An 11,180-nucleotide genomic window follows, 5' to 3' on the forward strand; every position below is an offset into this window, starting at 1 on the left:
GAATTAATAAGACACAGCAAGTAGGGCCAGATTAGCAATTTATCATTTCTGTCGGTCAGGTTTTTTAATAATAAATGCATACATGCATAATCTCAATGCATTAAGATTGTTATCACATCGGTTTTTTTTTAATATTTATTGTGGAGATAGATTAATTAAGGCGACTAGTAGGGTAATAACTTAATAATCAATAAGCCACTAAAATTATACATTTTTTATAAAAGTATTTTGATATTATAAGATAGGCACTTCTCAGATTGCAAATTTCAAATGTTTCAATATTTTGTAATTTGATATTCAATAAGATAGGATATTCTTATAACAATAAAAACAATTGTACCTATATGTATGAAAGGCTTTACAGTTTGTATCCTAGTGTGGATTGACTTTAAATAGCAAATACAAGAAATGCAAAAATTGTGATAAGTGTAAATATATGTAATAAAATTTTGTTACTACTGAAAAATACTTTTTGTCCCTACTCATACCCTTAATAACAAGTCAACACAACGGCCAGGTAAGTTGTCAAATTAAAAGTTGTCTTCATTCAATTTATACTTAAATATTTACTGCCTCGTTTGTCTAGTACCTAGATATGGTTGCAGATCCTGAGCTAGGCTCAAGCCCGAATTTCCGACCATTAAAAAGTTATTGGGTTACATTGGGTTACTATTCAATTCGCAGTGACAGCCCGGAATGTCTGGAAATTGGAAGTGGAATCATATTCGTGACATCGGATTTGGAGACTGAGGGAATAGCTAGTGCACCTGTGTTTGTGTGCACACACAGTTATAATATATCCTGTGTAGTCTGCTGGTCTCCCTTGAGATTGGAAGCTATGGCCAAAATCGGCCAGATCATCAACAATATTGATATTATCATGTACTTTTTGGACTTGAAAATTTTGATTTCTATTCATACTTACATGAATAGGTTTGCTATGCGTAATAACAATAAATAACTAAAAATATTTTAGTATTTTTTAATAGTATTTTTAGTAAATAAATTATATAACAACTATTTTACAAATGCTAATCTGTGTTCATAAAAATTGAAGAAATTAAAAACTGTATTAGTACTAACATTTATTTATAATAACTACAATGAATAAGATATAATTTTTTAACTTTAAATGACATAGACATAAATTTATAGACTAAGACATTACGTAGCATTTTCTAGAATGATTCTGACTTCTTCGTCTGTGGCTACATCCAGTGGAGTAAAGCCTTCATCATCCTTCAGAAATGAAGCCCCGGCTTCTAATAGGATTTGAGTCGATCTGACATGGCCACATAATGCAGCATAATGGAGAGCTGTCTGTTTAGATTTGTCCAGGGCATTAACATAGCAACCCCCATTTAAAGCAGCGGTTAATGCATTAGTAGCATCTCTGTCAGCAGCCCAATGTAAAGCTGTCAAACCATTCTCATCCCTCTCATTACACAACTCAGGGTTTTCACTTAAAAATTTTGTAACAAGTTTTCCCATGTTCTCCCTTGCTGCATCAAACAATGACATTTCATGATCCACGAGTTCAGGTTCTGGGGAGTACCGCAATGAGGACATTCTGACCCATGTTTCATGTAATCCACTTTGTACCCCAAACTTACAATTAGGATCAAATTTCTGAACTAGATCTATATATTTTGTTTTAGCTTCATCATTAGAAAGATCACCGAGAATTTTCCAAGCCTCCCATTTCCTTCTGCCTCTGGCATCTAACCAACCTGGTTTTTGAGTAGTGCATTTCCCTTCCATACTTTGCTTGTAGAAGCCATATAGCTCCAGAAGTTGACTATCCTTTAGCTTTGAAGTAATCCTCAAAACATGATTACAGGCATCAAAAAAATCCTTGTCTAGTGGAGTCCGATTGTCAACTGAGAAATCAGAGTCAGAACTGTCTGAAAGTGCCTCAGCCATTATTAATACTACCAACTTCTAAAAAAATCTAATTATTTTGTATTTGCACATTCAAATTTAATCCCTCGAGAGTATGCAGCTGTTTATTTGTAGCATCTTCAGCTCTGGATGGACTGGCAAATTCTACAAAACCATAACCTTTGCTTAATCCAGTTGAACGATCAAAAATTACTCTTGCACTCTGTATTGGACCAAATTGGGCAAAATACTCTCGTAGCTGACGATGGCCTACTGTCCAGGCCAGATTGCCAACATAGAGGCGAGCAGCTCTCGCTGTGCTGGCCATAACCTAAACAGATACGATTTCAAGCAAATGCAGGGAACGTTCACCGATCAAGGCCCTGTAGTCTACACCAGAACTCTCACTCAGCGAATCCAAATCCACAAGTGCGCCTTTCAGTCCCCACTTCTTCAGTAGAGCCTCAATTGACCAATCTGCGCTCCGCTCCTGGTAAGCACACAAAAATCGTGCGTCAGTTCCGTCCAAAAAATAAGCGACAGTTGAAAGTACTTCTTCGAATTGAGAAGGTTCGTAAAAACAATCAGAAGCAAGTAATAAGTCTACAGGTCTTAAATTATGTACATCGGCCAAAAAAAGTCCCCAGGCTAGTCCTAGAACTTGTAAATCACGACCGGGAACTAAACCATTAGCCTCACAGCAAGCCGACAAGTGCCTCAACGAGCGGGGTAGAACAACACTATCTGTAAGAGTCACGTGAGCACCGCACTTAGCTGCTAAGATTCCAGGTAAACCAGTACCACAGCCTAGCTCTAAAATACGTAAACCACGTAAGTTTCTTCTTTGAGTCCACAAATACCAAGCTAAAAGAGGTGCTGAGGGCCACGTGTAGAATGAATACCCAGCTGATAACAACTCCGGTATAACAATTTCTAAGTATTCACCTCTTGTGTCGCCGTTGCTAGAAGATTTTCCACGAAACACAAATTTCTTCAGTTGACCACTTACAGGACGGCCATCGCTCATTGCATAAGCATTTTATGTTGACAATTTCCTAAAATAGGGCAAAGTTTAGCTTTATCTTTAGATCAAATTAAAATGGCTTTGTCAAAAACCAAAGAGAATATAGGTAATCAATAACGTAATAGAAATCACAACTAGATCTACTCCGTATTATACTCTATTACTACTACTACGTAAATGAACACGCATATTTGAATATAATTTTAATTTAAACAAAAAAATTTCCATTATTTTGAATTTACTTTATATAATTGTATTATTTAAATCAAATTAATACATCAATTTTAAAAATAATTAAATTTTACTCTATGGTTTTACTGATAATAATTCATTCGTTCAATTAGGGAACGGATATAAAAAGTTAATTCAGTTCATTCAATTAATTCACTCATTCGGCAACTTTGTTACCGGGTGTTGACGTAAACTTTTAAATTATTATATTTAATAGTTTTTTAATTTAAGTACGAAGCATAAATAATTTTAATCATGTCGGTAGCAGTAAAAGGTCAGTAATTTTTTTATGTTATGAATAGTATTTTAAAGATGTACTAAAAAAAATACAATGCTTACTACTTTTCACTGGGGTCAAATTCCAGTTTCTATTTGAAGATAAAAAAATGTAATAAAACAGTTTTTCTTTGATGATAGAAAATAAGATTGCAATAAGTTTACTTTAAATTGTATATTTCTTAGAATGTGTGAAATTAAATTAAAGAAAAAATAAATACAATGCTTTTAAGTTTGTAAATATTTGCACTTATTTAACATATTTTTCTTATAATAACAATATATGTTTTTTTTTTTTAATTTAATTATATAGTTCTCTAAAGATTCGTACAAAGTCATGATCATAGATCAATTGAAGTACAATGACCTCGAACTGATTAATATATTTGTTGCCAAGATTCACATTTTTAACCTTACATTGTATATTATAATATTAATAATAGAATGTTTTTATCTGACAACTACTCATACTCATTATGATTATCATTTCATATACATATTCACACTTATTATCATTCTGTTTTTTTTTTTTTTAATTAATGTTATATCTATGGGAGAAAGTGGTTTACTTGTAGCATTTATACAGCCTAATAATCACAGAATTTCCACAATATTTATTCTACCTGTTTGAAAAAAAAAAATATGACCAATTTAAACAATTGTATATATGTATTAATAATTTATTTAGAAAATAAAATAATGCTTTTATTGCTTAAATGCAAGTTGATGGATACACATGCACCTCACAATGTTATCCTTTATCTTATAAACACAAACTAAGCAGTTGAAAATTTAATGATGCTGGATGGCTCCATTGGAATTATTGACTAGGATTAAAGTCTTTTAACTAATGGACTCTTATATCATATCTCTCTTTGTCATATACCTGCTATTATATGTTTTTACTATGAAGTTAATGCTTTTAGAATTACATAGTGTGTTTTTGTATTGAAGTAATTTAAATCAAACTTAATTTTTGTATCATTAAATTAACTCATAAGATATAAATTTTATTGATGTGTATCCATTTTCTATTAACTTTCTTTTAATTTCATATCTTATAAACAGAGACCTGAGATTTTTTTTAAATAAAAATAGTGTGGTTATTCCATCCCATTAATAAAGGGAAAAAAATCTAAGATTCTCGAGTGTTAATGAGACAAAAATAAAAAATGTTAATAATTATTGAAAGCTGTCAATGATTTCATTAAATGAAATTGTAAATATATTCTTTAGAAGGAACATAGAGAACTATGTCCAGAGTAATATATAAGGTCTGGAGGGCTTGGGGCCACAAATTAGTGGAGGCCCTAGACCATCAGAGGCATGGAGACCCTAATAATTATATTATGAATTAATTGGAATATTTTAATTTCAATAAGCAAGCTATAATTTATTTACTTGTGTTTTTAAAACTTTGTTCAGTGTATTATTATTTGCTGAAAGCCAATTCTGCATTTCTAACTTCTGTATTTGAATTTTGAAATTATTTTGAAGATTTTTTTACTAGCAATGAATTAGAGTAGAATTTGAACTAATTGTCGGCTTCTAGTATAGAAAATAATTAATATATAATCTATCATAGATTAAGCACATCCAAGAGAAATTATTTGTCTAATTATTGTATTTTAGCTCAATATAAACAAATTGTCATAGTTCCCTAATAAATTCCGAATATATTTATTGCTTTACTTTACTAGTATGTGTGTACTTAGTGGTTTAGCTACCATTTTATTCGATGCGTTCTCTGTTTAGGACAGTCTGTCTAGACATATAATTTATTTTATTGCTTATAATTTTTTTTTAATTAAATTAAATTGTTGGTACGCTAATATAATTCCGCTGTTATGATAACTGGCGATTTTAAAAGCTAAATGTGTGTTTATTTAATTAAGTTTGTTTTGCAGGTATTTTTATCGTCGGTGCTAAACGCACACCTTTCGGTACGTTCGGCGGTGTGTTTCGAAACACGACCGCGACGGAGTTGCAGAGCATTGCGGCTACAGCGGCTCTTAAGGAGGCTGGAGTCGCTCCAGACCAGATCGACTCCGTGATTGTCGGTCAAGTTATGTCGGTAAGTGACAATATTTTATAAAATTCTAATTATTTAATGGAGTTTTTAATGTCAAAACAAAATAAACAGACACATAATCAATGAATGCGTGGTACGTATTACGGCACTACCATCGTAATAATTATTATTTCCGACCAGGCTTCTCAAACTGATGGCATTTACACACCACGACACGCAGCGCTCAAAGCAGGGATCCCTCAAGACAAGCCAGCGTTGGGTGTGAACAGGCTGTGTGGGTCTGGTTTCCAGTCTGTGGTGAACAGTGCACAGGTAAATATACAAATGGAATGTATAGAAGATTTTATCTATATAAAATTATTTACTTAAGATAGCAAAATTGAGCTGATTCATGGTTTGATAATTTTTGTGTGAGTGATAATTTAGTCTTCTGATATCTTAGAGCTGAATTTAAAAGCAATGTCAACATAAATGTAACATCAATATGCCTGTGCCTAAACAATGACAAAAAATAAGGTAATAAGAAAGGAAAGGGAAGTTTGCCTGAAGGGGGGGGGGAACGCTTACGTTTGCGATTTCTACCAGTTAACTCTAGTGTAAGTCGAAAAGAGAACGTTCGTTCAACGTTCAATAACCGGCACGCGCAAGTGATGAGCTCGGTCGCAGGACATACTGACCGGCGTGGCGAAGATCTCGCTGGCGGGCGGCGTGGAGAACATGTCGCAGGCGCCGTTCGCCGTGCGCGGCGTGCGCTTCGGCACCGTGCTGGGCGCCTCGCACGCCTTCGAGGACACGCTGTGGGCCGGCCTCACCGACTCCTACTGCGGCCTGCCCATGGGCATGACCGCCGAGAAGCTGGGCGGCCAGTTCGGGATCACCCGCGACGAGGTCGACAACTTCGCGCTCCGCTCGCAGCAGAGGTGGAAAGCGGGTACGTTGGCACTTTCAGATTTGTCGTCACAGCTTTGTTTTGTTGTTTACGGTTTGACGGTACCAGCGTACCTACGGGCACGAGGGTCGTAACATCTTAGTTCCCAATGTTGGTCGTGCTTTAAGGCTTGTTAATGTCTCACAGCGCCAATGGCTATGGGCGGTGATGACCACTTACCGTCATATAAGATAAGATAATAATCTATCTATCTACTTGAAATAAAATAAAAATAGTTGCTTCGAAAATCCTCCTGTTTTAAAAATGTACCTGAAAGGCGTCAATTTCATATTCTCATAAAACCTATATGATGGATGTTACATAGTCGAATCATTTGAACGGTTAAAATATATTGAATTATTTCTCAGCCTGCGACGCTGGTGTCTTCAAGGCCGAAATCGAACCCGTCACTTTAACCATTAAGAAGAAGCAAGTGAAAGTGGAAGTTGATGAGCATCCTCGTCCTCAGACAACACTCGAGGGTCTAAAGAAGCTGCCCCCTGTTTTCAAAAAGGAAGGTCTTGTAACTGCTGGAACAGCTTCGGTGAGTTAAACTATTTTAAAGATGTTTACTATCTACAAGTTTACTGTTTTAAATGGTTAAAAAAAATGAAAAAAAATATATCCCGCTGAGTTTCTTTCGCCGGTTCTTCTCAGGTCCGAGGTGCTAAATTCCGAACCGGTGGTAGATTTTTGACAATCAATAAGCAAGTGCAAACACTTCTATATTGAATAAAGATTTTTGACTTTGACTTTGACTTTGACTTAATAAATAATTTTGGTAAAATGGGTAAAGTAAGACAGTATAATTGCGGGCAAGTTGGTGGCAATCGTAAAAAATGTGCCAGTTTCTTTATGTTATAAAACTATAAAGAGAAATTGGAGGCTAGTAAGTTACTAGTACTACAAGTATTAAGACCCTTCCATTAAACTTAAGTTAATATGTACTACATTGTTAATGTTATAGACATTAATAATGTTGAACGCTATAGTGGCCTGTTTATCCATCTGCCTGCCCATACTTGAATTATATTAAATAATCAATGAACGCCAACAGGGTATAAGTGACGGTGCTGGAGCCCTGGTTATCGCTAGCGAGGAAGCCGCGAAGAACTTGAAGCCGCTGGCCAGGCTCGTAGGCTGGTCCTACGTCGGAGTGGACCCTAGCATCATGGGCGTCGGACCGGTTCCCGCCATCGAGAATCTTCTCAAAGCCACTAAGCTGACGCTTAACGACGTAGACTTAATCGAGGTGAGCTGGTTTTGTGAAGAGAATGACCTTTATAAAAAAGAATGGGTTGAATATTCATTTTATGTCATAAAGATTTGATATTATATTATAATCGGTTAAGTATTACGGTTAAAATACTGAATATATTTCCACTACTTTCGCCAGTAGCTTCGTCCGTGTATGTCGGGCCCGGGGGGAGGGGTCAGTTTTTAGTTACCCTATGTCCGGTTCCTGTACACCTAACTGTTGTCTTTGTATATTCGCTACTTTTTGTCTATGAATTTGAGCATCAAGCTCATCGCTACTTTCGTGCGAGACTTAGAGTAGCCTGTCTGGAAAGCTCTTGATGGGGCTGTGTTTCCCGACCCCGGGGTAGTCGAGTAGTAGCTATGGGAGGCGGTGACAGTAGTCCTGTGTGCAGATCAACGAGGCGTTCGCGGCGCAGACGCTGTCGTGCGCGAAGGCGCTGAAGCTGGACATGGAGAAGCTCAACGTGAACGGCGGAGCCATCGCCCTCGGACACCCGCTCGCCGCCTCGGGCAGCCGCATCACGGCGCACCTCGTGCACGAGCTCAGGTCGGTGTCGCCAGCCAATACACACATTCCGCCCCACACTCCGCACACTACACTACACACTCTGCACACTGCTCTCGCACCAAACTCCGCACCAAATTCCGCACATCGCAGACTATACAACAATAACTTTTATTGCTTAAATCTATTTGAATATAAATATGTTTTAATGTAAAGTCGATTACAATAAAATTAATTTTGCTTACGATATATATTATACTCAACAGACGGCGCGGACTGAAGCGCGGTATCGGCTCCGCTTGCATCGGTGGCGGACAGGGCATCGCAGTTATGGTTGAAGTAGTCTAACTTATTACTCGAAGACCATTTCCTGTCCATTCATTGTTCCTCTAAAGGTCTTAGGAAGTTATCTCTATCAAATAGGATAGCTCCTACCGTATTGTTAATTTCGTAAGCCTATAATAACTAGTGTTGTAACAAATTACAACAATGACAAAATGCAATATGCATAATCTTAATGGTGCCTTTCTATTGAAATAGTCGTCTCAATGTTATGCTTGCAATTGCTTGTGAACAGCATGGTCCAATTTTTCTCTCCGTTGAAATGCACTTAAAATTATCATTTAAACCGAACTAATCATAAAACAAATGTACATATCTGTCTTGTATTTTGTTAAAGTCAGCTGTGTCACATATTTATCAGTTTGATTGATTTAACATTTTTTTATGATAGATACTCAATACTCAATACTTTTTATAATTTGCTTCATGTGTGCGTCAAATAAATACTTATATCTGATGAAATTAAGACGGGACCACCTTGGAATTATACAGAATAATATACTCGAAGACATGTATCATATAGTATGAATATACATATACATACATAAACAGTCTGTAAATTTCCCACTTAGCCCAAGCTAAGGCTTCCTCTCCCTTTAAGGAGAAGGTTAGGTAAGAATAGTATGAATGCCTTAAGCTATTAAGAAGTTTACATACATTTATAGAGCTATTTTTTGGAATATATTTTTGTAATTTTTCTAGTTATCATATTATACTTATATACAAAATAAAAACTTGAATCTAAATTGTTTTTATATTTACCTACGTACAGATTAAATTTATGTAAATAATGGAACAATTATTTTTTATGTATTGTTTATTTAAATCTTCTTTAGATTATTTTCACACAATTGTAATCAACAGAAACAATGAGATTATGTATACTTTGTTTTTAAAGCAATTGTTTTATGAATATTGCGATTGTTTGTGTTAAACTTGTTGATTTGTTAATACTCAAATTACAAACTACCCATAAATCTTATATATTTTTGCTATCAATATAAAGATAATATTGAAATAATTGTCAGCTGCAATTCAACGATACGTCACAGCAATGAAATATATTTATTTGTGTTTTTACAAGAAAATGAAATGAAAATAAAATAAATTTATTATATCGTATTATTTCGAAGTGTTTTTATTCTTAAATCTATGTAAATAAATAATATAGATTGTATTGAACCCAATTCAAGTAATAAAATTATTTTTTTCTGTTATATAATTTAATAACTACAATTTTGCTGACGGTACTCTGTGATGACCTTGAAAATGTAAAGTTTTGTAGCGATTACTTGACTTTCCAAAATAATTTTATCTGCCTGTCTGAAATGGACGAAATTGATAGTACTCGTGGGTTGACTGCAGTATTGTGTATAAATTCATCTTGTGTTTGATGATGGAATATATCGTAAGAATATTTTCGCCGAATAAAAGCTTAAACCGTTTCTTTAGTAGTAGAGAAGGATTTTTCCTACCAATGTACAATAGTAATGTCATATTACGGGTTGTTCCACTCATTTGCATATACGTACACAACTTTGTACACTTCTACAAATAAAGGGGGAAATCATTGAAATTTAAAGCTGAATAATTTGATGAACGAATTAACTTATTATTGCTCACAGATAAAAATTCACGCAAAGATAACGATAGTAGATTATATCTTTTTATTATATAATTAGCTATCATGTTTTATATCAATAGATAAGACATTAAAAAATATAGCGGTCAAAGTCTAGAATGTTTAGAATTTGTATAGTTAAATAATTTAGGTACCTACACAAATAATGTTCGTGGAAATTTTCAATCTTTATATATATGTAGTTAGGTAATCTTCTGAATTGGTAAATGGTTGGACTGATTTCGATGATTTTTTATTGTAGGTTTTTGAGTGGGTCTCTTTGGATGTTTTAGATTTGAACGGTTAGGAGACGCTGGGATGCTGAAATGCAAATAATAGTCTTATTTCAACCGGATGAAGTCCGGACTGATAGCTAGTATGTTTATAAGTCGATATTACTTGACATTATGGGTATATTACAAGCACTATTGCATCGCCACTTAGGAGTTAAATAGGTAGCAAACACTAGTTCGGGAGTTGGAATCCACATACAATGGAAATGAATGGAATCCACATAGACAAGTTTTCTGCTGAAAAAATCACTCAGGGAACTGGTAAACTCATTATGTACGACCTTCGAGCAAATCGGGGTGTTTAGGGGAGCTCGAAAATCCACATTCGTAACTCCAGTTTTACTGGAAAATAATTATATAAAAATAATTTTATTATCTTCATACTAGAATAATTTTAATCGAGACATCACAGATAGTTAATACAAGATAAGTAGTGCTTAATAGAATTTGCACCATCATTTTGTTTTTTGCTGATAAAATATTTATAATTTTTTTTTTTTTTTACTTATTATAAAACTACAAATTACATAATAACATTGTCGATAAACGATACTGGTAATACAATATATGTAAATAATATAAATATGTAATGTAAAAATAAACCAATTTATATTACTACTGGCACAAGCCAATGTTATGTACATTAGCTCCCAAGGTTGGAAGCACAACTCCAATTTCTGTGAGCAGTGGTACAAATTGAAACATAAAATGATAATGTTCAAAAGCGTTTTAGGACAACAACTGGCATAATAATTAAATTTAATTTAAAAACATGTAATCAAGTTAG

At 34.5% G+C, this 11,180-nt stretch overlaps 2 protein-coding genes across 2 annotated transcripts; one reads left to right on the plus strand and one right to left on the minus strand.

Annotated features, from left to right (window-relative positions):
* Positions 1-1,073: 1,073 nt before the first annotated feature.
* LOC125070443 (acyl-CoA-binding domain-containing protein 6-like) lies at positions 1,074-3,032 on the minus strand. Its single transcript, XM_047680322.1, has 2 exons — positions 2,276-3,032; positions 1,074-1,938 (listed from the first exon to the last, which is right to left on the minus strand). Exons 1-2 carry the CDS (start codon positions 2,906-2,908, stop codon positions 1,165-1,167), a joined length of 1,407 nt encoding a protein of 468 aa, XP_047536278.1. The 5' UTR covers positions 2,909-3,032; the 3' UTR covers positions 1,074-1,164.
* Positions 3,033-3,282: 250 nt separating this feature from the next.
* LOC125070209 (3-ketoacyl-CoA thiolase, mitochondrial-like) lies at positions 3,283-9,240 on the plus strand. Its single transcript, XM_047679967.1, has 8 exons — positions 3,283-3,410; positions 5,320-5,486; positions 5,625-5,756; positions 6,111-6,375; positions 6,741-6,916; positions 7,430-7,624; positions 8,025-8,179; positions 8,404-9,240. The coding sequence occupies exons 1-8, from the start codon at positions 3,392-3,394 to the stop codon at positions 8,483-8,485; spliced, it is 1,191 nt and encodes a 396-aa protein (XP_047535923.1). The 5' UTR covers positions 3,283-3,391; the 3' UTR covers positions 8,486-9,240.
* Positions 9,241-11,180: the final 1,940 nt, after the last annotated feature.

Source organism: Vanessa atalanta, chromosome 17 (genome assembly GCF_905147765.1).
Source record: "Vanessa atalanta chromosome 17, ilVanAtal1.2, whole genome shotgun sequence".
Lineage (NCBI taxonomy): Eukaryota > Metazoa > Arthropoda > Insecta > Lepidoptera > Nymphalidae > Vanessa > Vanessa atalanta.

What these genes read in the sequence shown, in the direction of transcription:
- LOC125070443 (XM_047680322.1), bottom strand. Translation starts at nt 2,908, where the DNA reads ATGAGCGATGGCCGTCCTGTAAGTGGTCAACTGAAGAAATTTGTGTTT. An exon ending in CGCTGAGTGAGAGTTCTGGT is followed by an intron (nt 1,939 to 2,275) that starts GTAGACTACAGG and finishes TTTTTTTAGAAG; the next exon opens with TTGGTAGTATTAATAATGGC.
- LOC125070209 (XM_047679967.1), top strand. An exon ending in CTGTGGTGAACAGTGCACAG is followed by an intron (nt 5,757 to 6,110) that starts GTAAATATACAA and finishes GCTCGGTCGCAG; the next exon opens with GACATACTGACCGGCGTGGC. An exon ending in TAACTGCTGGAACAGCTTCG is followed by an intron (nt 6,917 to 7,429) that starts GTGAGTTAAACT and finishes GAACGCCAACAG; the next exon opens with GGTATAAGTGACGGTGCTGG.